General features: G+C 54.6%; 1 protein-coding gene across 1 annotated transcript; it reads right to left on the minus strand.

The window, feature by feature from the left end:
- Positions 1-145: 145 nt before the first annotated feature.
- Positions 146-27,765, minus strand: LAMB3 (laminin subunit beta 3). The gene is made up of 23 exons (XM_064636064.1): positions 27,668-27,765; positions 25,675-25,739; positions 25,047-25,201; positions 15,612-15,726; positions 15,383-15,456; positions 14,754-14,936; positions 14,331-14,394; positions 13,876-14,051; positions 13,146-13,269; positions 12,631-12,819; positions 12,218-12,373; positions 11,419-11,615; positions 10,432-10,543; positions 9,622-9,994; positions 8,986-9,146; positions 7,805-8,013; positions 6,292-6,495; positions 5,508-5,652; positions 3,485-3,692; positions 2,360-2,501; positions 1,691-1,867; positions 1,048-1,201; positions 146-648 (listed from the first exon to the last, which is right to left on the minus strand). The coding sequence occupies exons 1-23, from the start codon at positions 27,679-27,681 to the stop codon at positions 512-514; spliced, it is 3,534 nt and encodes a 1,177-aa protein (XP_064492134.1). The 5' UTR covers positions 27,682-27,765; the 3' UTR covers positions 146-511.
- Between the last annotated feature and the right edge of the window lie 202 nt (positions 27,766-27,967).

Below are 27,967 nucleotides of genomic sequence, written 5' to 3' on the forward strand. Positions count from 1 at the left end.
GATTGTGACAGAAAATCAAACAAGGCATTTGAGTTGTGCACAGGGAGATAAAATTCTCCATCTTGGCAATCTGGTTATTTGAAGAAAGATCTCTGATGGAAGCACTGAAGCCGTGGCAAGTTTGAAGGATTAAAAAAAAAAAACCTTTAAAAAGAGCCCACGTGGCAGTTTTAATTTGAACAGTGAAATTCAGCTTAAAGAGCTTGAATTGGCTAAAACAAGAAAAAACATTTCTTGTTTTATAAACCCCTCTGGAAATAACACCTTGGGGATGTTTTTACTTGTCACGGGAGGCTGATGTCTCTCCCCTTTTTTCCTCCAACCACTGGGTAGCTTTGGCCAGTCCAACCTTCTCCATGGGGTTGCTCCTTTGGTTCAGTGCAGCTCTTTTCCAGAGGTACAGAAACTTAATTTGCTAAAAATAGAGATACTGAGCCGGAAAATGGGAATAAATACAGCAGTCAGTGTCAGCAGAGGAGGCAGGCAGTGCCTCTGGAGTGTGGTGGCTCTCTCAGGAGCAGCTGTCGTAGTAGGAGACTTTCTTTTTGATGGCATCTCGGATCTTTCCCACCTGCTCCTCCAGCCCCGACAGCCTGGACCACTTGGACATCAAAGCCTTGTTGCTCTCCTGGATTTCAGTCTCTAAAGCTGAGGAGAGAGGGCAGGGAAGGGTTATGTGATGGTTGGGCTGATCCTCCCTCCTGCACAGCTCTGGTGGGGTGAGAAAAACCAACATCCTGCATTCCCTCTTCTCTCCCTCCAAACAACCCCACAACACACTGCTCCCAACAAAGCCATCAGTTTGGAATGCTTAAAAAGGGAAGTATGTGGAGGAAAATGGGGCCACACTGGCACGGCAGGCAGGGATTCCCTTCCATGGTGGCCCCCTGGAAAATTCCAAATTTACGGGCACAGCATCATCAGATACTGTCATCACACTGCCAAAAGGACGTTGTCTTCCTCATAATTTCTTTCCCTCACACCATGGGAGTCCAAAAGCTTCTTCCCCAGTGCATGAGATTGTTACATTGAGTTCATAAATCTTACTTTCCATCCTGAGCATGATGCCCAAGGTTTCCTCAAAGAGAGCCCGTGCCTCCTGGCCTATGCTCTGCACTCTGCTGCCCTGCTCTCCCAGTGCCGGGCTCTGCTCCATCCTGCTCTTCAGCTCAGAGTACATTTGCTTCACTTGTTCAAAAGCCTGGGGAAAAGAAAATAAACAGCAAATAAAATAGGCTGTGGAGAAGGGGTTTTTCCAGTGTTGAATCCTGTTTAAATGTTAAATGGATATTGCACTGGAGCTTTGTCCTTGATATCATGCAAACGTGTCACAGTCTCTACTGATGAGATTGTATGAACAGGACTGGGATTAACAGACACAGAAGAGACAAACGCAAGTCAGACCTACTGCAGGCTCCAAAAAACTCCATTTGTGATGCACTCAAAGACTGACAGACAGCTCAACAAGCTGCTCTGCCTCAGGCAGGACAAAGAGCAGAAATAAGTTTCCAGCAAAGGGCATCAAGGATGAGACAGATCCTGTAAAAACTCAGCAGTGGGATAGACACCGTGGCTGATTAACGAGCACACGAGCCGTGACCCAAACGGGAAAACTCGCTCATCTCATCCAGAGCCACAGCTGGCTGGGCTGGCCGGGGGGCACAGCTGTGGCAGCCCCCCGGGGTGGTACCTGCTGGGCACTCCTGGCCTGCTGTGCCGCCGTCTCGGCCGTGTGCCGCGTGTCCGTGGCCCGCAGGCGGTTCTGGTCGGCCCCGCGCTGCAGCCGCTCCAGCCGCTCCCCCAGCCCGTCCAGCTGCGCCCCGATGGCAGCCACGTTCTTCTGGGCTGGCCCAAGGACGGCCTCGATCTGGAAGGTGACAAGGAAGGCACGTTCAGCCCCCGCTCCTCGGGGTTTTTCCTCGGTGCAGGGACCGGCTGTGCCGGTTCCCTGGTTCCAGTTGCAGGATTCCCGGGAAAAGCTGGGGTGGCACCAGCGATTTCTGTCCACACAAGGGTTGGTGCTGGATGTCTCTGGTGTATTTGGTTCCACTTTAGGTCACCTACAGTGACCTTAACCACCTCGCCTGGCTCTGTCTTGGAATGATGACAGCGGAAACACAAACCAGGCCGTGTGTTCCATCTGTGCTGTGCTCCCTGTGCAGCCAAGAGTCCCGCAGGGACCATGACTGGAGTGTGGAGAAGCACACCAGCGAGGCACATTTTTAGAGCAAAAGCTTCCCCAGATCCCACTTCCCTGCTGCTCTGGCTCAGGACTCCAAAAGTGGCCTCCCCAAGGACTCTGCATTTCCAAAGGAGTGGCGAGCAGGGCGCAGGAGCGTTGCTGGGAGGCGTCACTCACCTCATCCACGCGCTCCCGGATGAAGCGAAGGGAAGAGCCCGAGCCCCTGATGGCTCCCTGGGCCTCCAGGAGCATCGTGTTTGCTCGCTGCAGGTTCCCCACCACCTCCTCCACGTTGCCCTCCACAGCATTTGCCCGGTTCCTGGGGAAATGTGGGAAAGCAGGAGTGAGTGTAGGTAACTGCAAGTCGGGATTGCAGAGGTGAAATGAGGAAGCTTGAGAAGCAAGAGAGGATTGCTACTGAGAAGCTTGTAATCTCCCTCCCCCAAAACCCACAAAGCCACACGTCTGGACTCCTGCAGGTTTCCTCTTAGAGAAGTCTCAGTTCCACTTCACAGCTCCAGGCAGAGGAGACAAACTGAGAAGGGGAGAGAAACCCCTTCCTTCAGACTGGTCAGAAACATTTATTTTGTAAATGGTGCGTGAAAAAGTATCAAAGGGAAAGTAAAAACCACTGAACCAGCTTCAATGAATACTTTTCTGCTCACAGTGGGACTGTTCAGCCTGGGTTGCAGAGCTCTCCATAGAAAACCAGACTCCCCCGTCTCATCACTTCCAGCAGGTTAAGCAGGTGTCAGACACTGTCAAGGAGTTTACAGACTCATCCCATTAACCTTCTCGCTGGGATATTGCTGCAAGTCAACACGTGACAAAGCAGATGCTCCAAATTTGCAAGGACACCCTGTAATTACTTTTTAAGGGACCATGGAATAATCCTCCCAACTTTCACCCAGAAAACAAATAGCCCATTTAATCTCCTCGTGCTCTCTTGTGCAATTGGGATGTAGGTCACCAATATCAAGTGACACCAGGGCAACCCTGTCATCTCCCAGCATAGAGATAAGAGAAAAGCCTCCATTATTCAGGTAAAGCCCTTCTTGTTCTGGTATCTACAACAGGATCTATTCTTGGCAGCCAGATTTGTTTGCACTGGGACCCCGGGGAGGTGTCAGGAGATTGCAGACTCGTTCTGGATGGACACAGAATACCACGGCCTAGAACTTCAGATTGTGCAAGTCAGTACAGCTCAGGCAGAGCGAGATTTCAACCCAGCTGAGAACCACCACGTTCACCCCCTCAGCTGAGTGCCCCTCAGCTGCCAAAGGCCCTTGAACCCCAACCCACCTGGCTTGTTCTGCCTCCTGCTGAAGCTGCTTGGCCTTGGCAATGTCCTCGGCTGTCTGGGCAAGGATGTCCTCGGGGCACTGCAGCTGAGTGGCCAGGTTCTGGATCTCAGTCATTTTTCTCAGGACTGCAGCAGCATCCGTGGGGAGACGCAGGGAGAGGACTGACTCACTGATTTCCTGGATGGCGGCAGGATCCGTGTCCTTGTCTGCAGAGCAGACAGACAGACAGCATCAGGAAGGGGAGAGGAGAAGGTGGGAGTGCAAATGCAAGGCAGGAGGAGGGCAGCCAGCCAGCCTTGCATGCTCTCACACACAGTCTCCTCATTTCAGACACCTGCCACGATCCACCCTGAGTTCACCTCCTTGAATTCAATGTACTCCTCATTTCCCTTTCAGGAAAGGGCTGCAATGATACCTTTTATTTGGCAATGAGAACACCATGGCTAAACCCAGAGCACAGTCAGGCAGATCTCACTGAGCAGATGAGGGTGTGTTTCAAGACAAGCCCCTTTTTTACTTCACAAATAAAAGTTAATACATCAGAAGCAGGCAGAGCCCAAGGGACATTAGCCCAGCGATTAGCTCAGAAATATCTTCACTCATCATTAACCCCAGGCAGCACCAAATGACCTGATTTTCTCATTCAGCTAATGCTCATGAGGCTCATTATGTTATTACAAACAATAAGTCATCGGTTTGTAGGACAACAAGGAATTCTCATCTGATTAATAGTCTCCTCGAGAGAAGGGTCATCTGTCTGTCTCTGGTCAGTGAGTGTGGCCAGAAAACATCTCTGCATCGGGTCACTGCTGGCTGCAAATCCTCAGAGAACACCAGCCATGGGGACAGGTTTGTCTTCCAGCCACAGGGATGACATAGAGCAGGACTCAGAGGGAGCTGCTGTCTGTTCCACAAACAAAATGCCACCTCCTCAACAGCTTTCCACTTCTGCCAACTCACAGTTCACCTTTCTAGAGGTGATATGTGAGAGCAGTTCCTGTGAGGATGTTGGAAACCTCTCCACGAAGCCCCACTCACAGCAGGTCAAGGCTGTGTGGTGTCTCCTGGCCCATGGACCTCACAAGTGGTCCCCAAATGCCTCTGTAAGGAAGCAGGCAGGGTGACAGCCCAGCAAATCGACACAGGTAAGAGCTGGGATTATTTGAGCTTCATCTGAACAAGCCAATGGGCCAAACTACAACTGCTGGTGAAGTCACAGCCTTGGGTGCTGCTGCAATTTCTCTGTTTTCAGAAAACACCATCCCAGCCAACCTTGCTGCCTCAGAGGACGTGTGTTACCTTTGCTACACAAACACCCAGATAAACTGGATATCCAAGAGCTTAACTGGGCTGAGCCAACCAGCTGCTTCCCTCTCCTGTGTGCTCTCATACATAATATCAGCAGTGATTGTCCCCCTGTACTCAGCACTGGTGAGGCCACACCTCAAACCCTGTGTCCTGTTCCAGGCCCATCACTGCAAGAAAGACATGGAGGGGCTGGAGTGTGTCCAGAGAAGGGAACAGAGCTGGGGAAGGGTCTGGACAGTCAGTCCTGTGAGGAGCAGCTGAGGGAGCTGGGGGGGTTCTGCCTGTAGAAAAGGAGGCTCAGGGGGGACCTTCTCACTCTCTGCAACTCCCTGACAGGAGGGGGGAGCCGGGGGGGGTCGGGCTCTGCTCCAGGGAACAAGGGACAGGAGGAGAGGGAATGGACTCAAGCTGGGCCAGGGGAGGGTCAGGTTGGACATCAGGAGGAATTTCTCCCTGGAAAGGGTGGTCAGGCCTTGGCAGGGGCTGCCCGAGGAGGTGCTGGAGTCCCCACCCCTGGGGGTGCCCAAGGAAGGACTGGCCGTGGCCCTCAGTGCTCTGGGCTGGGGGACAAGGTGGGGATCAGCTCTTGGCGTCTTTTCCCACCTTAACGACTCCGCGATTCCACGATAACTCCAAAAACTAGTTTTTTCCATGCACAAACCAACACTCCCCCCTTCACCTCCCCCCTCAGGCTTTACAGGTGGCAGAACTACCTGACAAGAAGTCTCGGACCCTCTGGATGAGCTGCCGGACGCGCCGCACGTCCCCTTCGAGCTGGGTCCTGGTCACCCCCAGCTGCTCCGCCAGGCGCCGGGCGCTGCTCTGGATCTGACTCGCAGACATCTCTGTTGTTTTAATCTGCAAACAACAATGGCCCAATGGAGCCACTTCTTCTTGATCTGGAACCCCACAGTCCTGCCTCAACTCCGAGTGAACTGAGAAAGGCTCTTGGGAACGGTGCCGTTCCACGTTCTTAATGTGCCGGAGCTTTTAAGGACTGTAAATGTTGAAGACTGAGGGTTGGACTCGCAAAGGAAGCTCTCAAAGAGGAACAGCACGATTTAGCTTTTAAAAAACACGTTTGAAATGGATTTTGAATGACTTTGAAAACTCACTTTGTCTTTGCGAGCCACAGAAAGAAGCTGTGAGAGCACTAACACGTGAACTCGAGCAGAAAGCACCAAATGCTGGAGCAGAATTAGAGTTTTCCACATTCCCACCCCTTTTTCCATGCTAATCCCAAACCAGGAGGAAGACAGGCTTCCTTGTGACATTCCCAGAGCCTCTCACACCTTCAGGTCTGTGGCTTCTGCGCTGGGGGAGGCAGGACTCAGGTGTGCAGGAGAGAGTCTCCTGCTCAAAAATTCCTGAATTTCTGAAGCTGCCCCAGGGATCAAGCCTCAAACAGAGTTTGATCTGGGGTTTTTATCACTGTCTCCACAGCTGTCCCCCTCAAAGGGTCCGAGCAGGGGGACAGGCAGTGCTGCCCACACTCACCAGCTGTGCCGTCTCCCGGAGCCGGGTGCTCAGGCTGCCGAATTCCCGGGATGCCTCCCCGGCTGCAGCCAGGGCCCCGCTGGCCAGAGGGAAGATGCCATGGCAGGGCTGGCCAGGCCTGCAGGCAGAGCTGTTGTCCCGTGGGCAGAGCAGCCCCTCGCAGTGGCCGGGTGTGCACGTCTCCACTCGGAACCCACCACACACCTGGGGACAGGAGAACAGCCGGGCAGGAGGGAGCTCACCTGGGCAGGAGGGATCTCACCCAGGCAGGAGGGAGCTCACAGGGGCAGGAGGGATCTCACCCGGGCAGGAGGGAGCTCACCTGGGCAGGAGGGAGCTCACCTGGGCAGGAGGGATCTCACCTGGGCAGGAGGGAGCTCACCCGGGCAGCAGGGATCTCACCCGGGCAGGAGGGATCTCACCCGGGCAGGAGGGAGCTCACCTGGGCAGGAGGGAGCTCACCTGGGCAGGAGGGAGCTCACCTGGCTGGAAACCCCCCAGTGCCCTCGGGGAGGGAACCCAGCACATCAGAGGGGCCAAAGGTTTGACAGCCCCTTGCCAAGGGAGCTGGGAACTGGCTGTGCTGGTGCTGCAGGAGCTGTCTGTGGGCACGGGGATGGAGCCTGCCCTCCCCAGTGGGGCTGTTGGCAGCACGTGTGGCACAGCCCAAGGGACTGGAGGCTGTGACAGTGCTGGAGAAGGGCAGCCAGAGCTACACACACACACACAGCAGTGCTGAATGCTCACACCTGAGCCAGCAACAGCAGGTCAGCACCTCCTCCCTGCCCCAAACTGGAGCAGGAGTAGGAGCAAAGCAGGAGTTAAACCCCAGTGGCTCACAAGGAGTAACAGAGCAGGTCTGCATGGAGCAAACATCTCAGCAAAACACCCTGTCCAACCTGCACAGTTTGCTTTGGGAGAGAGAATTGAATGAGAAGCCCCTGCCCTCCTGCCTGGACAACCAACAGTTTTGATTGCATGGCACCCTCTGGAGTTACCCCCCAAAAAACACACTGCAGCAGAGGCACGGGCAGACCCAGAGCCAGGCTGGTGGCTCAGGAATGTGTTGGTGGCCTGAAAAGCAGAGAGGGGAGGCTGGTGGTCTCCACAGCAACCATGCATTAGGAGACATCGAAATGGATCTCCATGGCAATAACAAAGCAGTGAAGGAGAAATAAGAGAAACCTCATCCAGAAATTAAGTGGGTCTTTGAGATACAAGAACTGACACATGAGAGAGTCCCTGGAGGAAAAAGCACGTGGCTGGGAGGGGGTGGTGGGCAACGTTTTGGTATCAATAATCCCCAGGCAGGGGATGTTCAGCCAATTCTCCACTGATGCCCACAGCAGCAGGTTGCTTTGATGCCATTTCTGAGTCTGTCCTGCCCTGCTGAACTGTCTGAGGCAAGACACACAACTGCAGGACGAGATTTTTGCCTCCTGAGCAATTCCAGGCCCTCTGAAAACCAACTAAACACAACTGGGAGGTCAGAAAACCACTTTGCATCTTTTACCTTGTTTATGACAGGGGTCAGGTTGGGGGATGAGGCCATCTCTCCCTGCAGGGTGAGCAGCCTGGAGCTGGTCCCTGCCAGCCCCCCCTCCAGCCCCGCGGCGCTCCTGCGGCTCTCCCGGGACTCAGCCAGCAGCCCAGAGGCACTGGTGGCCACTCTGCTGGCATTGCTGGATGTCTGGTAAGCAGATTGGATGGTCTTGAAGGCTCCTGCAGGAATCAAACCCCAAAATGACACAAAATGACTCATAACTGCAGCACAGCTACCTTGGGGAAGGCACTGACTCTGCCCTGCCGGTGGATGTGTGCAGGGAGGAGCGGGATGCAGCCGGAGTGATTAGTCACCAAGGCACCACCAAAAAGCTGCTTTTATTTCCAGATGCTTTTCAGCCATTCCTTCAGTGAGCTAGAGGTCTCCTGAAGGACTGAACTCCCAGCTGGGGTTAAAAGATTAAAAGAAAACTGAAGCAACACGATGTGCACGTGCTGACCCTGGGCTTTGGAGGGGGCAGGGCAGTTTTCAGAGCCTTCTCCCTGGTTCCTGAGCAGCCCCACCATTCCTGGAAGGAAGGTGGTCAGAACATGGAGCTCTGAGGCCTGCACAGATGGGGAGGTGCAGAGTGAATCTGTCCCAGCAGTGGCCACTCACCACAGCTGGCACATCCCCAGCCAGCCAAGCATGGAGGGGACAGGAATGAGACCCGTGGAGAGCAGGAGCTGTAGCAGGATCTCATGGCAGCCAAACCCAGCATCGTCACAGGGCTTAATTAGCTCTTCTCCCAGGTGCCTGGCAGCAGCCTGGCTCTCCTCCCCACCCCTCCAACCCTTCCATCTGTGCACAACCTTCATTATCAGCTGCCTCATGGGTTTGGGGTTGCTCTCCCAGCAGGGTCTCCCCCCTTCCCACTGCTCCCCAGCAGTGGAGCTTGTGCTGGTGGGGAGCAGGGACACAGAGTGAGCTGCCCAGCCCCAAAAGAGTGGAGCAAACACTTCAGTGGTGTGAAATCCCAGGTCATGGACCAGAGACTGGGTGGAGGGAGATCTGTGTGCTGCTCCAAAGCTGAGAGTGGGTTAAAAACTCCATTACTCTTTCACGTGGCCAGTGGGAAACCACCAGGCACGGTCACATTGAGGTAAATTAATAGCTGCAAATTAAGAGGTATTAAAGCTGCAGATCTGTACCTGACAGGTCCGTGCTGAGGCTGGTTTCAAACTGAGTCTTCTTGCTCTGATACTGGGAGTTAGTGAGCAACAAGCTGCTGTTGAGGGCTTCCAGCTCCCTCGAGATGGAGGTGGTGTCATCCAGGAAACGAAAGTCAGGATTTATGCCTCGGACCTGCTCCCTGGGAGAGAGGAAAAGCAGAAAATGTGAGTTCAAGTAGAGGGCAAAGGACCAGCAGAGAGAGAGCAGGGCTGTGCTGGGGCACTGCCAGCACCCGGCCAAGTGGCATTTCTGAGCCCAGAGATGGCCAAGGACATGCCAAAGGTGGCAGAGAGCAGGGCTAGGCTGCAGCTGCCCCACACCAGAGTTATGCCCATGCAGGGATCAGGCATGCTGGATGTGCCCTGGGAATGCCAACTGCCCACAGCCTGCCCACCAGCCTCCTGCCTTGGTGACACGTGTCACAGGACAGGCACACGTGGAAGGGCTGTTCTGCATCTCCACCCACCTCGTGAGCGGAGCAGGATATTTCAGGGGCAGGAAACCAAAGCAGGACACGTGCAAGCAGCTCAGGGTGGTGAGAGCACACAGAAAAACTGCCAGCATCTCCCCCTGGATGAGGAGGATGGACAAGGGATGCAGCCATTGCCCCTCACCTGATGGCAGCCAGCGTGTTGCCCACCTGGGCCAGGCTCTGCTCCGTCACAGAGGAGTGGCCAAGGATGCCCTGTGCCTGCTGCACGTTCCCCTCGGCCTGGGCCAGGCGGGGGCCGAGGTGGGACCCCCCGGTCCCGATGGGCAGGCGGGACGTGGAGTTGCCGAGCCCGGCCTGGCGCAGGCGCAGGCGCTGGATGTCCCCGTCGTAGGTTTGGAAGCAGGGGTGGCACAGCTGGCACTCGGGGTAGGTGCTGCAGTGGCCCCGCTGGCACTGGTCGCAGCGGGGGCCGGTGACCCCCGGGCGGCAGAGGCACTGCCCCGTTGTCTTGTCACATCCTGCCCTCTCCGTGCCCTGGAAGTCGCAGTCACACTCTGGGGGATGGAAAAGTAGAGAGGTGAAGCCCACTGAACGTGTGGTTGTGGTGAAAAAGTTATATCTGTACAAAACCAGCCCCTGTTAATGAGGTGCCAACCCAACCTGGCATCCATCCCCTCCCGTCAGCTCCTGCAGTGTCTGGGACAAAGGTGGCACAAGAATGGAAAGAGCTCCCAGGAGCTTTCCCAGCCCCTGACCCTGCAGGGTCATACCAGACTGGCCCAGGAGCTCGCCCAGGGCTGCTGGGAGGGGACTGGTGGATACCTGGAGATGGGGGTGAACTGGGAGGCTGTTCCAGCGAGGAAAATCTCTCTTCCAAAACAGTGCGGGAACACGGACGTCAGGACATGGGCCAGGGGCTCTTTTTCCCAGACAATCCATGATTTCCCAGTGCAAGGAAATGCGGAGCCAAACCAAAACAGGTGGTCCCTACCTGTGCACCCCCCCCGGGCGTCTCTGTAGTGCCTGTCTGGGCACAGCTGCTCCTGCATGGCCGAGCACGTCCGTCCCGTGAACCCTTCTCTGCACGGACACTGCCCTGAGAACTGAGGACAGAGACACATCAGGGACACATCAGGGACACCCAGCTCTGGGCACTCTCCCGGGAAAGCTCTCCCTCAGCTGCTCTTCACCACTAAAACCAGCCCATGGACCATCTTCTCTACTCAGCCTGTGCCCCAGGACGTGCCCCTGCTGCTTGTGCCTTGCTGCAGGCACAGCCCCGGGGCTGCAAACAGGCTGCAAACAGCCCAAGCACTGCAAGGAGGGTGTCAAGCTTTGTTTCAAAAACAAAGCAGCCGCCCACAAGCAGCTGCTTTGCCATCTCAGGTCTCCTCCCCTCGCTGAGCTCGTTTGGGACCTATCTTTGGCTCTTAGAATTTGTCATGTGCTTGGGTTTTTTTACATTCGACTTTAATTTTCCCAGTTGCCTCTTAAGCCTGAAGTGACACACAAATGCTTTTCATTGACAAATGAGGATAATTAACTTCCCTTGCTGGTATGAAGATGTCTTATTAGAACTTCCTTGCTAAATATCAGGCTTGTTAAAATGACTTAATTTTGCCTTGATAATTACCACCTTCTTTCATTCTCCTGAGTAGTCTGTCATGTGTTTTCTAGGAAAGGGGAAAAGGAAAATAAGAGTGGGATGCACTGGGGGATGCACAGTGCTTTTTGTGAAGGCTCCCATGGATAGGATGGGACAAATGATCCCCCAACAGGTGGGTTTGATGCTCTGAGAGATCCCCAGTGTGGTGCTGCCCACCAGGGACACGGAGCCACCGGCAGTGGCAGCCCCTCACAGCAGCGTTTTTGGGGTTGGGAAGGGGAAGAAGAGAGCAAGCTCAGGGAAACGAGAAAGAAACACTGCTGGAGGAAGTGGAGCCAGCCCTGAGGGTGCTCAGGGTGGGCTGGGTGGTACCTGGTTGCAGTGGGGGCTCTGGGAGCCGCGGGGGTGGCACTCACAGGGCCGGCAGCCCTGCCCGCCGCCCATGTCCCAGTGCTCGGCCGCACACTGGTCACAGTCACTGCCCACCACGTTGGGCAAACAGAAACACCTCCCTGTCTCATCGTCACAGGGCATGTCCTGCCGTGTCCCCAGGGCGTTGCAGGTGCATCCTGAAACAAGGAGGGGTTTGTTAAAAATGGGGGCAGAGCACCAGCCTGGCTTCCCACGAAGGCCCGCTAAAGGTGAGCTCTTCCCTCTCCCCCTTCATACCTGAGCTCAAGAGACATGCACCCCTGCCCTAACACCACCCCTGCCCTAGCACCACCCCTGCCCTAACATCACCTCTGCCCTAACACCACCCCTGCCCTAACACCACCCCTGCCCTAACACCACTCCTCAAGTGCTGCAGCAGGAATTGGACCCTGAGTGGGCTCAGCATCCCCCCAGCACTGACCTGGCCCACAGCTCCCTCCCTCTGCGTGCAGCCCCACATGGCATCACCTCCTGCATCCCCTGTGGCTCCCTGCACACCCAAGGATACAGCTCAACACATCCCCCAAACTCCACTTTCCCTGTGCTTTTTGCCACACTTACACCTAAGACAGGTCACAGCCTGAGCAGAGGTTTTATAAACCTTTGCAAAACGAGGCTTTGGCTTGAAACCCCCCAAATCAAAGCTGGGCAGGACTTGGGTCCCTCTCAGAACCACTGAGAGCACAGAGGTGGGGTGGGAGCACCCTGGGACGCAGGAGGTGTCTCAGGGGGTACTCACTGCGGCACCCCAAGGGGTTGGGGTTGGCCAGCTGGGTGAACCCTGGTTTGCAGAGGTGGCAGCGATCCCCCTGCACGTTCTCCTTGCAGACACAGCGCCCTGTCACCGGGTCACAGGCAGAGCCTGGCACGGTGCCATCGGGGTCACACTCACAGGCTGGAAATGGGGAGGAAACATCACAGCTGAGGGGTGCCAGGGGGCTGGGGAAGGTGGGAATGTCACAGTTGAGGGGTGCCAGGGGGCTGGGGAAGGTGGGAATGTCACAGCTGAGGGGTGCCAGGGGGCTGGGGAAGGTGGGAATGTCACAACTGAGGGGTGACAGGGCTGGGGAAGGTGCAAACATCACAGCTGAGGGGTGCCAGGGGGCTGGGGAGGGGGCCATGGGGGGCTAGAGGGTGTAAGCGTGCACTCACGCAGACAGGCTTCAGGGTGGGTGAGATCCTGCTGCTGGTTGCGAAAATAGTTGGTTTTGCAGCGCTCACAGTTGATGCCCTCAGTGTTGTGCTGGCAGTCGTCACACACCCCCCCGCTGGCCCCTCCAGTGGCCCGGTACAGCTCGGGGTCGAAGTGGCACGAGGCCGAGTGACCATTGCAGTTGCACCCTAAAAAAAACCCCAGGAGTTGGAGCTGTCCCCCTGCAAACCCCTCCGGCAGCGGCAGCTGCGGCACTAGAGGGTGCCCGAGGCTCCTGTGTGACACGGTGACACCCGTTCAACCGCCCCAGCATCAGTGGCACCAGTCAGACAGCCCTGCCGAGCACTGGTGCAGCCCGTGAGTGGCATCGCCCGGAGCTAAGCCCGCTGTGCCAACGCACCAGGGGCACCCCTGTTACCGTCCAGCCACACCAAGCATCCCAGGAAAAGGTCTCAGAGCTCACTCCTGCTCACGGCTGGGGAGGATTTAGGAGAGGGGAAGGCAGGGAACGTACTCTGGCACTCGTGGGGGTCGTGGTCCTCGGCGGGTGCCCAGGGCCGGGCGTTGTAGAGGTCGGCGCAGCGCTCGCAGTGGGCACCGGCCGTGTTGTGCTGGCACACGCAGTGCCCGTGGACCTGCTGCAGAGACACTGGGTCACCCCTCCTGGCTGGCAGTGGCTCAGCTCAGAGCCCTCATCCTCCTGGCCTGCTCCTGCCCCCATTCCCCGTGCAGGGATGAATCTCCAGCACCCGGGACAGGCTGTTCCTCGCTCGCTCCCACCACCCCTGCCACCCACCTGAGGGCAACCCAACTGTAATATGGGGACAAGAAAATCCCACAGCAGCCAACAGCCTCGCACTGGCAAATCCTCCTGGGCGTGCAGGAGCCTGCTGAAACCATCTGTGTGTCCCCCACCCTGCTGAGTGCTGGCAGGAGCAGTTCCCCCCAGAGCCAGACTTCCCACTGACACTGAGCTTTGTCTCTCCTTAAAAAGCCCCTCTGCCTTCTCCCCGACACAAAACGGGGTTACACGGGGGTAGCACAGGCTGCTGTCTCACAGCCACCACCCCACTGCTTCAAGGCAATATTGGGCACTGTTTCCCTCAGTTATGAGCATTGAAAAGCCTCCCATGCCCCATTTCTGGTCATGCCAGCCAAGGTCTCCCAAGGAGCATTCTGGGCACGTAGTGGAGCCTGATACCATGGAGCTTGTGTTTAGGCTCTTGGCTTTTCCCGAGGCTCACCGTGGGGTGCTGGCCTCCAGAAGGGGCACACTGGTCGGCATGTCCATGGCAGAAGCAGCTCCCCAGCACCCTCATCTCTGTCACAGCATAGAAGGTGCTGGGGGAGTGGTACCCCTGGCGTGGGATGTGCTGCAGCTCCGTGAAGTTGATCCGCAGGTTCGTGAACCGCCCCAGATCTGTTGGGGACCAGGGGCAGGGGTGAGGGGGCAGCAGGTACCCAGGAGATGCAGAACTTTGCCCCTCGTGTGGAGGGCTTGGAGCAAGCCAAGGGGGCATTTGCCATCAGCAAAGGTCAAATGCTGCTCCGTGGTACCCCAGAGGCACCAAGAAAGCAGCTCAGGGTCCTGCTGCCCTGGGGTTACCCCAGCTCAGTCTTTCTGCCACCTGTAGGAAGAACCACAAGGTGCCTCATTCCCCTCTCCCTTTCTCAGCTATGAAAGAGGAAGGTCACTCACTCTCGACAGCCTGGCTGTAGGAGGTGCTGATGGTAGATGCAAGGTCTTGGACACTGAATGTCACCTTGGAAGGAACAAAAAAAAGAGGTTAAAAAGCAGGAAACTCGAGGTGCTCTCTGCTCATGCTCCAAGCAGTGCGTGCTCTGGACCTGCCTCTGCACAGCATCACTGAAAACAGGGAAAAGACTTCAGAGCTGCAGAGGATTTTGCAGGAAGACCAACACAACACCTCTCCTGCCACAAAGCAGCAAAGGCTTTCCTGCCAAACGAGCAGGAATCTTCCCAAGGACTCCCCTCAGCAGTGCTGGATGGCCATGGGCTCCATCCCTCAGGTGTAAAACACTTCCAGGCCACCACATGTCCCTGCAGTGTTGCCCAGTCCTCCCACCCCAAACCCAGGGCCACAGAACCCCCAAACCCTACCTTGCCCCCATGCATGGGGTGCCCCTGCAGGGGCTGGCACCGAGTGTCCTGCCAGCTCTCAGGGGAGCCCCGGGGCACGTGGGGGAAGGCGGTGGCACAGTCAGAGGCCAGGTACTGGTACACCTGCCAGGTCCTGCCCAGGTCAGTGGAGCGCTCGATCAGCATCGCCGCGGGAAGGGGAGACTGCAGGGCAGGGAGAGGGGCACAGCTGTCACAGGCACACCACAGCCAGCTCCTGCCCTGGCAGTGCCTGTCCCTCCTCATCCTCCCTCCAGGCTCAGGTCTCTGCAGGCTGCTGGATTAATCCCCTGCCCTGCAGGTTACCAGCAATTTTTGGGGTCCCCCCACCCCGGCCAGCCCTGCTGCAGCCACAGAGCACACACCTGCAAGGAGGTTTTCATGGGATGGGAGCCCACCACCCTGCTCTGCCTTCCCAAAGGAATGGAATTCCCAGTTCTCATATGAAAAACAGGGGGGAAAGAAGGGATGGGGACCCTGAGGTGCTTGCTATCAGGAGCCTGAAGGAAGCTCCGAGATCCCTGGGATCATGGGGAGCCAGCAGGGCCCATCCAGTGCCATCTGCTACCTCCTGGGGAGCAGAGTTGCCACACACAGACCCAAACACACACCCTGAAGAGCAGCACGACGCTGCCCAGCTGGAAGGTCTGGTCCAGGTCCAGCTGCAGAGACACACGGTTGGCACCTGCGGGCACAGAGAGGCGGCTTCAGAGGGGCACAGGGGGGGATAAACCACTTCACTGCCTGAGCCAACTGGGTTATTTCCTTCTTTCCTTCCCATCTGCTGAAGTCAACACCTTCTCCTCTTCCCCTCAAGCCTGGGGGACCCCAGGCACTCACCGTTCTGGGACTGCCACCAGCGCGCGTGTCCGGCCGAGGACAGGACGTTGTCCACCCGGTGGCCGTTGTAGGTGTGTGACAAACGGGAGTCACACCTGCAGCATTTCATGCTCCACTGCAAGACAAAGGACAGGTGGGAGTGACCATCCCAGTTTGGCCGGAGGGAAAGACCTCGGAGATGAGGGGCCCAAGAGCAGCTCGGACTCGACCAGGAGCAAACAGCACCAGTGAAGGTGGTTTGTGGAGAGCTGAAGGGCTGCAGTCAGCAAGGCTGACAACACACAGGAATCAAATGCTCCCCTTCACACCTCCTTAAAAACCACAGCTTCTGGTTTTTACGGGCTAAAAACTAAAACCAAAATGCTTTCGACTAAAACAGATTTTTGGCAAACCAGCAAAAATGCCTTTTTTTTTCTAAGCACTCCCTACCCCCATTTTCCACGATGCCAACACTTGATAGAAAGTTCTTTTCAGCTTTTCAGGACCAGTTTGCCTTTTCCACACAGCCGAGGGAGCTGTTTGGCTGAACAGAAAGGCCTTTCTCTCTGCTCCAAAAGCTCGGGGCGATGCTCGGCCCCCCCTGAGCTCTCCCCTGGGAGCAGAGCGGGAGCAAACAGCTCAGGGGGTGAAGAGTCAGGGGGTGGGAAGTCGAGTGGCTCAAAGTTCAGCCCTTCACTTGAGCAAGTAATTCAAGGAGCAAACAGAGATGTAGCACAGGCCACGTGGGGCCGGGAGAAAACGGTCCCCTGGGAGCAAACAAATCCTTCGGTTTTGACCAACCAAGCAACGCTCCCTAAAGCCACCACCACAGGGGTGATGGGTCCTGCAGCCACCACCACAGGGGTGATGGGTCCTGCAGCCACCACCACGGGGTGACGGGTCCTGCAGCCACCACCACAGGGGTGACAGGTCCTGCAGCCACCACCACGGGGGTGACGGGTCCCTGCAGCCACCACCACGGGGGTGATGGGTCCCTGCAGCCACCACCACGGGGGTGATGGGTCCTGCAGCCACCACCACGGGGTGATGGGTCCTGCAGCCACCACCACGGGGGTGACGGGTCCCTGCAGCCACCACCACGGGGGTGATGGGTCCCTGCAGCCACCACCACGGGGTGATGGGTCCTGCAGCCACCACCACGGGGGTGACAGGTCTGTGCAGCTCGTGAGCAGGCTCAGGAAAGAGTAGAAAGCAGCAGGGAAGAGGTTGAGCGAGAGAGGAGGAGCAGGGAAGGTTTGGACGCTGGCCAAGGGGAGAGGCAGGCACGGGGTGGGCGAGCAGGTTGGGTGAGGACCACCCTGAAATGGGAAGGAGACACCCAGGTGAGGCCAAGGTGGGGGAGGGCAGGTCCCAGGGGGATGGTAAATGAGCTGATGATGCCAGAGCCTGCAGCAGCATCCCATGGGGAACATCCAAAAGCACTGGGAGTGGAACAAACCACAGGGACTGCAGAGGCCACAGGGAGGGGAAAGCTCCTGCTCAAGGCATGGAAGGAAGTGCTCAGCATCTACAGCCTGGTGAAAAACAGGTTACCCAGAGGAGCTGTGGCTGCCCCATCCCTGGAAGTGTCCAAGGCCAGGTTGGACAGGGCTTGGAGCAACCTGGGCTAGTGGAAGCCCATGGCAGGGAGTGGAATGAGATGAGTTTTAGGGTCCCTTCCAACCCAAACCATTCTATAGTTCTAAAATACCAGCGGCCTGAGCAGTAAAGCAGACTCCCAAATGGAGCAGTGGGACACACGTGTCACACTGACACATCCCAAAGCCTGAGAGACTGGGGAAGGTGGAGCACAGGGTTTGCCAGTGATGGCAGGAGCTGCTCTTGATGGTGCAGGGTGGGACAGCTCAGAAAGGTCACCCTGGGAGGAAAGAGGGTCCAGGGCAGAGGAGCAGAGTGTGTCTGGCACAGCTGGCACAGGGGAGGCAATGAGACACCCTGCTGCAAGGGCTGGCAGTCACTGCAGTGGCACTAAGGTGACACCAGAGGCACAGGCACCTCTGGGGCCCCAGTGATGGGATCAGCTTTCAGTGACTGAGCAGGGACATCGGGTGACAAGTGACAAATAGCACTTTATAGCCACCTCTGGGTTAAAACCTCCAGTCTGATACTTGAAACAAATGAGCCAATTCCAACCAAAATATGAAACAAAATGTGTTCTGGGGTAAGGAGGGGCCTGTGCCCACAAGGGCAGCTGGAGGTGGCATTCAGGGCCACAGCAGCATCAGGATTATTGATTTCCCCTCTAAAAGTTGATTTATGGTTCACACCTATTGCCTTACTCCTGAAACAGGCTCAGCTAAGTCAGTCTCTTATTTTGACAAAAAAGGACTTGACTTCTTAAGAACCTAAATTTTTTTTTCGCCATTTTAAATCTTACAGAACATTAATGACACATATTGTCCAGAATCACGTTTCTGCTTGCACTCCCACAAAACTGCACAAGGGGGAAGGTGGCCTTGGCCAGAAGGCACCGACTGGCACCACAGCAGCTGCAAAGCCACCCAGGGAGGTGGTTGGGCAGCAGGGACAGATGTGGGCTCACACCTTGGGCTGGTTTTAATTCCTAACAAAGCCCAGACCTGACTCTGCTCTGTCCCAAACCTGGGAACCTTTCCTCACCTGGGTGGATTATGAGGAGAGATCCTCATTTTAAACTGATCTGTTTCCACACTATTTTCCCCAGTCTTTACCTTCTCTGTTTATAAATGTCGCAGAACAGGAGCTGTATAACTACAATATTTATAACAATATCGCAAAGTAAGCAAACAGAGAAACCAAAATATATCATCTTGCGATTTTCCTGGCTCTACCAACTCCTCCTGGCTCTGCCAGTGAGAATCACAAATAATTCAATCGGGTCCAGGCAGAAGAACTCATTTCAGAGAACGACTACCAGCAGCAAATTGTCAGGAGCTGCAGGAATTACCCACAGAAATAATCTACTGAACAATTGCCAGCGGTGATTAAACTTCCAGCCGTTTGTGACTGTGCTTAGCAAAGGGGAAAGGAAGGCTTTCTGCGAGGGGAAAGGTTCATCTCGGCTAAATTATTCATTAGGAGCGATTCGTGCATACTTATTGGATCGTTCACACAGCCACAGACACGAGTGCTCTCTAGTAGCTACTCTGCAGCTGCAACCCCACTTAAAATGCGGTGCTAAGTAAAAATGAAGCTTAAACCGTGTGAGACAGACCCTCCCCGGGCAGCCTGGGGCTGGGCTGCCTGCAAAAATCTTCTTTTTTTTTTCTTTTTCTTTTTCTCAGCTTTTTAAATCAGGCTAAAATTAACACTGGAAGCAAAATTCATTTCACGTCCTGGGAGCAAATTGTGAAAGCCCCGAATTGCACAACAGGAGGGTTTGCTCTTCCCGGCTGTGACTATGTGTCTCAAAGTTCCTCGGAACAGAGGGAATTATCAAAAATGACAGTCCAGAGCCGGGCTGAGGGGAGATTTACCAGGCACAGACCTTCCTCCAGCTCTCTCCTTTTTTTCCGGGCTCAGCAGAACCCTCGGAGCTGGGCCAGGAAGAGACAAGAGACAGTGAAGAGATCTGGGTTTAAACCGGGCCACCAACCCTTGGGGCATCCCTGGCTCTCCAGCACATCCTCCCCTCCCTGCCAGGCAGAGGAGAACTGCTCTGTGTGTGAGGAGGTGTGGGATGGGGGCTGGAAAGGACATTAGGAAGGTAAAAGAGGTTGTGGTTCTGCATGGAAAGCACTGATAGCCCTCCGTGCCCCCAAGCTACTCTTAAGAGTCACCAAAAAGAGGGTGACACTGGAGTGGAGGTTCTGAGATGAAGGGAAATTCATTCCAGACTTGAATGACAACTCACAACCCAGTCATTTCAGAAGGAAAGCAACAGTGTTGGGAATAAACAGACTCATGTCTTAGAAATAACAGAGAAGGGGAAAAAACCCACGTAGAGCAACCACCAGCTATTGTAAAAATGCCCATGTGTGACACACTTCTGTAGGGTTTTGCTGCTCTCCTCCTGCTCTGACCTTATGAACCAGCTCCTGAGCAGCCTCCCCTGCTCACATAGGCACTGAAACCTCAAACGATTTTAAGCTGATGGACTCTGACCAAAGTAATTTAAGGAGCTGCCATTTTAACACGAGTAGAGAGCCCTCGAAATAAAACCTCCTGGCAGAGGAGCACAACCCAAAATAAACCGAGCTTATTCATCAGCAAAAATAGGAAGCTGCTGCTCTCCAGTCATGAAACAGAGACCTTTCATAGCTGTGGAGACCTCGGTGGTCCCACATTTGACCCAGCTGCTTGTCAGGGAGTGAGAGCACTGTGTCAGTGCTCCTGGCACAGCCTCCCAGAAGGGAGCCCTGTGTGCTCTTACACAACTGATATTCTATAGGGACAGCAAACCCTGTGCCAAGTCTATTTTGGGACAAGCTGGAAAGTGGTGGGAATTTATACATCCACAGAGGTTATTAAAAACTAGGGTGGGCAGCAACAGTAAGTTACCTGGGGAACAGAGGCACCTGCAAAGCCAAGTTATGTAATTCTCTATTCCAACCCATTTTCATGCCCTCTTAGCTGCAGGGCATGGATTGTGGAGCAGGGCTCGTGCCTGTGAAGTAATCTATACATTTTCCATGGGAAAAGGCAGTAGAAGTTACCCACGGTTGTGTCACCATGGTTAAACATCCCAGTGAGCAACTGGGATTTGCTAAACTGGACTGGAAACACAAATATGTCATAGAATCCCCTGAGCTGGAAGAGCCCCAAGAGGATCATCGAGTCCAACTCCTGGTCCTACACAGCACAGCCCCAAAATCCCACCCTGTACCTGTGATTCTCTTAACCACGACGTTGATGTCACGCCCTTGCTTGGCCTGTTGGAAATGACACTGAAAACGAGCTCCAGGGTTATGCTCAAAACACAAACAGAGGGCTCTGCCCCCCAGCTTGGTCTTACCAGTGCCCTCAAATTCAGAGGCAACAGCAGAGATGGGGGAGAAGACACAAGCTGGCCCAACACCCCAGGTGTGGGGTGTAAGGAAATGGAGTTCATTCCTCTTGCTTTTAAAACAAGCCTGTTTTCCTCACCTTGTCTGTTCTCTCACCAGCAAACCCTGATGTAAAATCTGCCAGGATGACAGCCTGCAAAGCCCAAACTGCACCAGTTTATCCCACACCCTGCAGGCCCTGCTGGGGTCCTGCTGTCTCTCAGCACGTGTTGGTTTGCAGTCATGTGGCAAAAATAAAAAGGATACAGAGAAGGGAGGAGGGAAAAAACAATGGAAAATAGGCTTTTTCTTCTGCACATCCACTACAGGTAGGGACATATCCCTGCAGCAAAGAGCAGGGTGTGTCTGAATGCCTGAATGAGATAAGCACTGAGCAGCAACATGTGGTTGCTGTATCACCTTCAACAGGTCGGGAACACAAATTATTCAGGGCAAACCCTGGACCTGAGGAGGAAAAACCCCCAAAGTAGAAGCCCTGCTTTGGTCACTTCCTCTCACAGTTATTTCATGATTTTGTGGATGCATTTTTCCGTGTAAAAAGCTTGAGCTTGACTGATGATGTGGGTCTGGAAAGAAAGTGAGCTGGGAGGCACAGCTTTGCAGGCTCCTTCTGCCCAGTTCCAACATGCCAAGGGCCTGCTGGAGCACCCAGGAAGCTTTGGCTGGGCACCCAGCTCCCTGACTGACTCATGCAGGTGGGCAAAGCAGATGGAACCATCAGACAGCAGCAGCACAGCAGGCAGAAGCATCAGTCTGGCACTTACTCTCCCTCACAGACACTGGAAGGGAGTATTTTTGGAAGCAGCCAAGCAGGAGCTGGTGCTGAGGCACCAGAGATGCTGCAGCCCAGCTCTGCCAGGCAGATGTGACCATCCACCAGCACAGACACCCCCTCTGCTGTGCCAGGAGCTCCAGCAGGCTCACATCTCCCTCCTTCTGACTCGTGTAGGATCAGGCTCCTCTGGCACCTCTCAATTCCCACCTGGATGACTCCGTGTCACCACGACACAAGGGGTGATAAAGGTGATTTCCCACCCTTCACATCCACCAAGTGACCATGAAGAGCAGGTGAGAGAAGGCTGAAAATCCTAGTCCTTATGCCAACAGCTTTTAACATCCAAAGTCTCCCAGGGCTGGGGTGTGAGGACCCACACAGTTGTCACAAACACCCCTCTCCACTGTAGGATGCAACACAAGCACAGGGACACCCAGCTCTGCTCCTCTCCTGCCTGTTCTCTGGGAAAAAACTTCTCAGGGACATGCAGGGGGTTTGGGGTGCTCTTCTAAACTAATAAAACAGCCAGAAAAATCTGTAGCTGCTTTTGAGCTGTGAATATGTCTAAGCAAAAGCGTTGCATGAGCCTGGAGGAAAGAAACACTCTCCCTGCAGAGAAATGCTAATCTTTGCTGGGTGTGAACGTGGCATGGCACAGGTCCCACTGCTTCCAGCAGCAGAGCAAGGAGCCACAGGCAGGCACAGCCCTCATGCTGTCACTTGGAATGGCCAGGCCAGGCAAGGGGACCTGGGATTTGATAGTCCATGTGAAAGCCACAGTGTGCCTTCCCTGGGCTGGAGGCAGCCAGTGGGAGCTACTCTGCACTCCCATCACAGTGCTATGCAGATGTTTATATTTGCATCTCTAGAATATGAATATTTACATACATATTATATCTTTGCAAAGAAGGAGATGTGTTAATTGAGCCTTGAACCACACCCCAGTCCACCAGAGTGTTTCCAGAAAATCTTTGCATCAGTCTTTCCCATCGAGTCTTTCCTCTCCGACTCCAAATCCAGGCTCGCTTCTTTTCCTGTTTTATTTTCAGTTTCCTTCCTGCTTTCCCTTTCCCTGCTGGCTCCACCAGCCATTTCCCAAGCACTCAGTGATTTCCAGGCCATGCCATTGGCCTGCCTGGTTTCCACCCCCCACCACTTCCCTGCCCCCCAGTGCAGTCCCCTGTGCTATAAATGGCAATGCTGAGTGTCCCTCCTGGATTTCACTAGACTGAGCCTCCAGCCAAGGAGTGGAGCAATCAGGAGTGCAAAGTATAAAGGTTAGAGGGATCTGGAGCTGGAGCAGACAATGGAGCAGAGGCTGAAGTCGATAAATGACCCACCAGAGTTGCAAAAGAGGACCCTGGGGCCAGCAGACGGGCAGCACTGACCAGCTGGCACCAGGGAGAGCAACCCCTCATCCCATGCCCTCTGCTAGGATTGCAAAACCACCTCCAGATTTGCACCTATTTGGCAAAAAAAAAACCAAAAAAAACCAAGAGCAAGGCTTGTGACCAAAAAGAGTCACAAGAGTCTATAAATTAAATGTTTTATGGGACGGGAATAGGAAAATTGGGTTCAGGGGATTAAGTTTTGCTTAAATTAGGGAAGGAGAGGAAGGGTAGGAAAAATTAGGAAAGGCTGAATCCATGGGGATTTCTGCCACTGAGTTAAGAGCTGGTCTAATCAAAACTCCACTGGCCATTACAGTTGCAGAACAGGAATCAGGGAATTTTCTAGGAGTAACTCTGCATCTTTCATTTCAGTAAAGGAAAGGATCCCACATATGTAAGGAAGCAAAGACCCCATTCCCAAAGCCAGAACTGGAGAATCCAACTCAAATTATCAGTGTTAATTGTTCCATGTCCCTCTTAACCCTGGTTCTTGTAAGGCAAGGGACAAGAAATATGAAAAGTGCATAGTTTAGGGATTTGTAGACTAGAAGGGACTGCAGTAAACTTGCTCCCTGCCCTCCTCCACAGCCCCACCGTGAGCCCTCACTCACTAATTCTGCACCCAAAGGATCATTTCTGCTCCAGGGACACCAGAGACATCAGAGAGGTGTCCAATCTCCACTTCAAAGACTACAAATGATGCAGATGATCACAACTGATGCTCTTCAGAGTGATCTCTCAAGGTCAGGCAAAGGGAATAACCAGCCCACTCCAGCTGGTATTAGGATGACCAGAGCAATCAAGGGTTTTCCAACACTTGCTTCCCACAGTACAAGCCCCCCAGGTCCCCTCTTCAAGTAAAAGTCACTGTCAAAAGTCAGTGTTAAGTGGAGATTTCAGAGGCATATTTATGGAGTTTTCCTCATCTATAATTAGAAATTGGGAAGCAGAAGACAATTAAGTCAAAGCAGAAATCGCTGATTCCTTTTCCCCATCCATGGGCCACAGCAGCCATGGGAAGCAGCAGGGGTTTGCTTGGGAGGGGAACAAACAGCCCTGATCCCTGGGAGCAGCAAAACAGCTCCAAAAAAAGTTTGGAGTGGGAGCCTGGATGGAGGAAATGCCTGACTGTGACTGTCAGCCTGGAAAAGGACCTGCCAGAGGAGAGGTGCTGCAGCCAGCCCAGCATCCCGCAGGATGTGATGCTCACACCCCTCTGGGCCAGGGAGCTGCCTCCTCCCTGAGCTCACAGAGGAGTGGAAAGCTCTCCAGCCCAGAGAACACCACTGGCTCCACCACAAATCCACTTACTGCCACATCTTGGCCTTCAGTTTGAAGGGGAATTAAAAGCAGAGGAAGGCTGACTCACTCGAGCTGGATTTCACTGCCGAAAACAGCCCTGCTGGAGGGGGGCCATTTGCTTTCCTCTGCAGCATCTCCTCCAAGACCCTTTCTGCCTGTCCTGCACTGAACTCACTCCCTTTGGAGCTCCTCCCCCAGCAGTTATGGAGTTAACAGCAGGCAGAGAAAGGCTTTAGGAAGTGCTCACACCAGGCACATCACCCCTGCAGTTTTCAGCTCTGTGCTCGGGCAGATTTATCCTTAAACTCCCCCTCTGATTTGGTGGCAGCTTTGGGGAATCTGCAGCTGCCTGAAGCCTCATCCCCCCCCCAGCACGACCTCCTGCCCCCACACAAGCAGCATGATTGAAAACAGTTGTTCAGTCCAGCAGCTTTTCCAAGTCTTTGGGAAAGACCTGAAACGTTCCCGGTTTTGACAAGTGAAATACGAGTTTAGCTTATAACTAAAACATCCAGAGATAGGAGAGTTTGAGATATCTTGGATGCAAAAGCTTCTGTTTTAAATTCAGTGCTTTGTGGCAGAGCTTTGCTGCCCTTTTCCTGACTCGTCCTTCCTGGCCAGCTTCTCTTCTCATCCATGAGGATGGCAGAGAAGGGCTCGAGGGGACACTGCAGTGCAAAGACCCAGCATGGTTGGGGAGGGGACAAATCATAAAATCCCAGAACAGTTTTGCTTGGAAGGGACCTCAAAGCTCATCTCATTCCAACCCTCTGCCACAGGGACACTTTCCCCTAGCCCAGGTTTCTCAGAGCCCCATCCTGCCCGGGCTCAATGGGTCAAACACATCCCTGCGAAGGGGCAGGAGGGCCGGGATGGGTGAAGGCATTTGCAGCCCTGCAGGAGGGCTGGGAGGGGTGAAGGCATTTTCAGCCCTGCAGGAGGTTTGGGGCCGTGCAGGGAGGAGGTGAGGGGGTGGGGGTACCTCTCCATGGGGTGTGCAGTAGGTCTCAGGCCTGCTGAGGCCGCAGGTGGAGGAGGCTCTCAGGTGGTGAGCTCGTCCCAGCAGCAGGTCTCCGGAGGGGGGGTAGCAGGCTCCCCGGGAACAGGCTTGCTGTGCATCCAGCAGCTGGGGGGCAGCTGGGACAGCAGGAAAACAGGATTAGGGGCCCTGTCAGTGTGGCACACAGAAAACAATCTGCTGTTTCCTACAACAGAGCAACAAAGTCGTGCTTGGGACAACCTACCCCAGGCATCTGCTGATGAGAAGGAAGGTATTTTGCCCCTGAACTACCTTTATTTTTAATATGAAAAGGCACTTTTAAAGTGTTTTGTGCTAGTAGTTCTCTCTCACACTCTTCTTTGCCCTGACCCAGAGTTTGGGCTGCTCAGTGCTCTCACTGCCCATCATCCTGCCCAGCCCTGGTTGGTGTCCCCTGTTCATACAGCCAGTCTGGCAGCTCAGCCTTTTGCCAAAACCCAGCACTGTTATCAAACCCCAGTCTCCTGCTGCTGCCACCACACTGCTGCTGATACAAAGCTTACATTAGCAGTGTTTCTATTTAGTCAGCTTGCCCCATGTCCTTTTAATAACACTGCATGGTGAGCCTTACCCAGCAGGACAAATAATGCCCATGGCCAAGGCTGGCAGCGAGACTCCATCGGGCCACGGACACACCTAGGGAAGAATTCACAGTGTCAGTGAAAATGAGCAGAAAATGCCAGTGAAAAGCTCAGCCCACATCCTTCACCTTCCTGCTCAGTTTACAGGGAGATGATTTTAATTGATCCACAAAGAATAACGTGGGTGAAAAGTCAAGAATCGTGAAGAGGAAAGTCAGATTGTGTTAGTTTATAAGGTACAAAGAACAACAGTTTCTCATCCAGCTCACGAAGAGCACACAGGATTCTCCCAAAGTCTGTCAGAGGTTCCCCTCTCCCCCAGAAGCTATCTTTGGATCTTTATGTTACTGTTGAGGTGAACCACAGGTACCAGCAGGCTCCTTGCTCTCAGCAGTGATTCCTGACTGCCCAGCTCCCCAGGGACAGGGAGAAGCCACAGCCCCCAGCCCCACAATCCACAGTGACCAGGGATCGGTGCTGATGCCAGGTGGGAATGCACAGCTGGAAGGGATGCTCCAAGGAGCGTGCACACACACTCATCCCCCATACAGCCCCCAGCCACCCCATCCCAGGGTGCACTGTCTGTTCCTCAGCCCCACCTTTTGCCTGCGTTTCCAGAATCAACTCCGGATCAAAACTCATCACGAGACGGCTCAAAGTCCCATTTTATGAAACGAAGAAACCCATAAAAACCAACCGAGAGTAAGTATCTCCCACAGAGCCCAGGCAAGGAAGAGCTGCCAGCACACCCCCAAGAACCAGAAACCTCACCTGCCCGCTTCCCTGGGGGAGCAGCAGCGCTGTCCCTGTCCCTGTCCCCGCGGTGTCCCCGGCTCGCAGCGAGGGTTCCCTCCCCCGCGCCGCCCGGCAGCCGCTCCACAACCACAGGAGCCCTCTGAGCCTCGGCTCCCTCCTCCCTGGCTTTTAACAGGCAGCTGCCTCACCTGGGCCAGAAGGTGCCCGTGGGTGCAGCGATGATAAAGGCAGTGATTCAGGGATCCCCAGACATCCCCACCCTGTTACCGCAGAACTCCCGGGACGGGCACAGCACACGCACAGCTCACTCCTGGGGAGGGTGAGGGCAGCGTGGACCAGCTGCTCTGCGGGCAAGCAGCGAGTGAGAGCCCATCCATAATCCACCTTAACTCCCCCGGGGCTGGCGTGGACCAAATCAGCCTGAAACCAGCTCCCTCCAGAGCTGCTGCTCGGCTCCCATCGGGGGATTCCCTGGAATGTTCACCCGCCCTCTCGGACAGGTTTATTGTGTTTTGCTTCACAGTGCCACCATCAGCACCTCGACTTGATCATTTAAAGCCTAACTCGGCACGTCCACGTGAGTTATAATCACGCTGTGTGTCCACATATCAGACTTCCAGCCCAAAGGCGACCTGGGCTGCACGGGCAGAGCCCCCCCTCCTGCCTGCGGCACCGGAATTCCTCAGGACACAAAATCACCCAAGAGGAGCTCCAGGGTTATCTGCTAAACACAATCCTGTGGGCTCACCGGCTGTGAAAAGAGTCATTTTTTAAGAACCATGGTTTTTGTTTGAGCTCCAGCCCCATGCCCAACTGATGAGGAGCCCTTCTCCCCTGCTTCAGACCCAATTCAGTTATCTTACATTCACCACCTTTCAGTGATCTCTGATGCTTTACATGACTATTAAAGGAAACAGTTTCATAACTTTATTTTTTTTTACTGTGGCACCAAAGTAACAAACCTTTAAGTAATATGTTTAAACTAAAAAGTGTTCAGTGAAGGCAACTCAGCAGCCTCCACATCTCAACACCCCCATCCATTGCCCCCCTGCACCACTCACACACTACATTTCACCTAAACTGCGGGTTTTCAGCCTCAAAAATGGAGACTTTTCCACTGTCTTTACTGAAATAACCCCAAAGTCACGACCTCTCTCGTGCTGGTCAGGGGCTCAGCAGATCACTCCAGATCCCTCCTCCAGTTCCTCTGCTGTTTGTGTCACCTACCTCCCCATCCCCATGCTGAGCGACACAGGCACGTGCAAGCTGAGGACTGGAAGCTCAGAGAAAGGGGATACGCAGAGCTGGGGGAAAAAAAAAATACTGTCCCTCAGGCTACGGTGCGTGAAAGCCGGGCTCGGCTTCCTCCTGGCTGAGGTGTGCCCAGCCTGGGCGTGCCCGCCCCAGCTCCTGCTCAGCAATGCGGTAACACCACATTCCTCCTCCTGCAGCCTCCTCCCCAGCTCAGCTGGCGGCAAAAAGGAAGCGGGAAGGAGCGCTGGGGATGTTTTTAAAGCGGGACGGAGA

The sequence above is a fragment of the Pseudopipra pipra genome, chromosome 25 (genome assembly GCF_036250125.1).
Source record: "Pseudopipra pipra isolate bDixPip1 chromosome 25, bDixPip1.hap1, whole genome shotgun sequence".
Lineage (NCBI taxonomy): Eukaryota > Metazoa > Chordata > Aves > Passeriformes > Pipridae > Pseudopipra > Pseudopipra pipra.

Bases quoted from the DNA above. Each gene is read 5' to 3' on its own strand.
- LAMB3 (XM_064636064.1), bottom strand. The intron at 12,820-13,145 runs GTACGTTCCCTG...GGTTTTTTTTAG, and splicing joins CGACCCCCACGAGTGCCAGA to GGTGCAACTGCAATGGTCAC. The intron at 1,202-1,690 runs GTACCACCCCGG...TCTTTTCCCCAG, and splicing joins AGGCCAGGAGTGCCCAGCAG to GCTTTTGAACAAGTGAAGCA.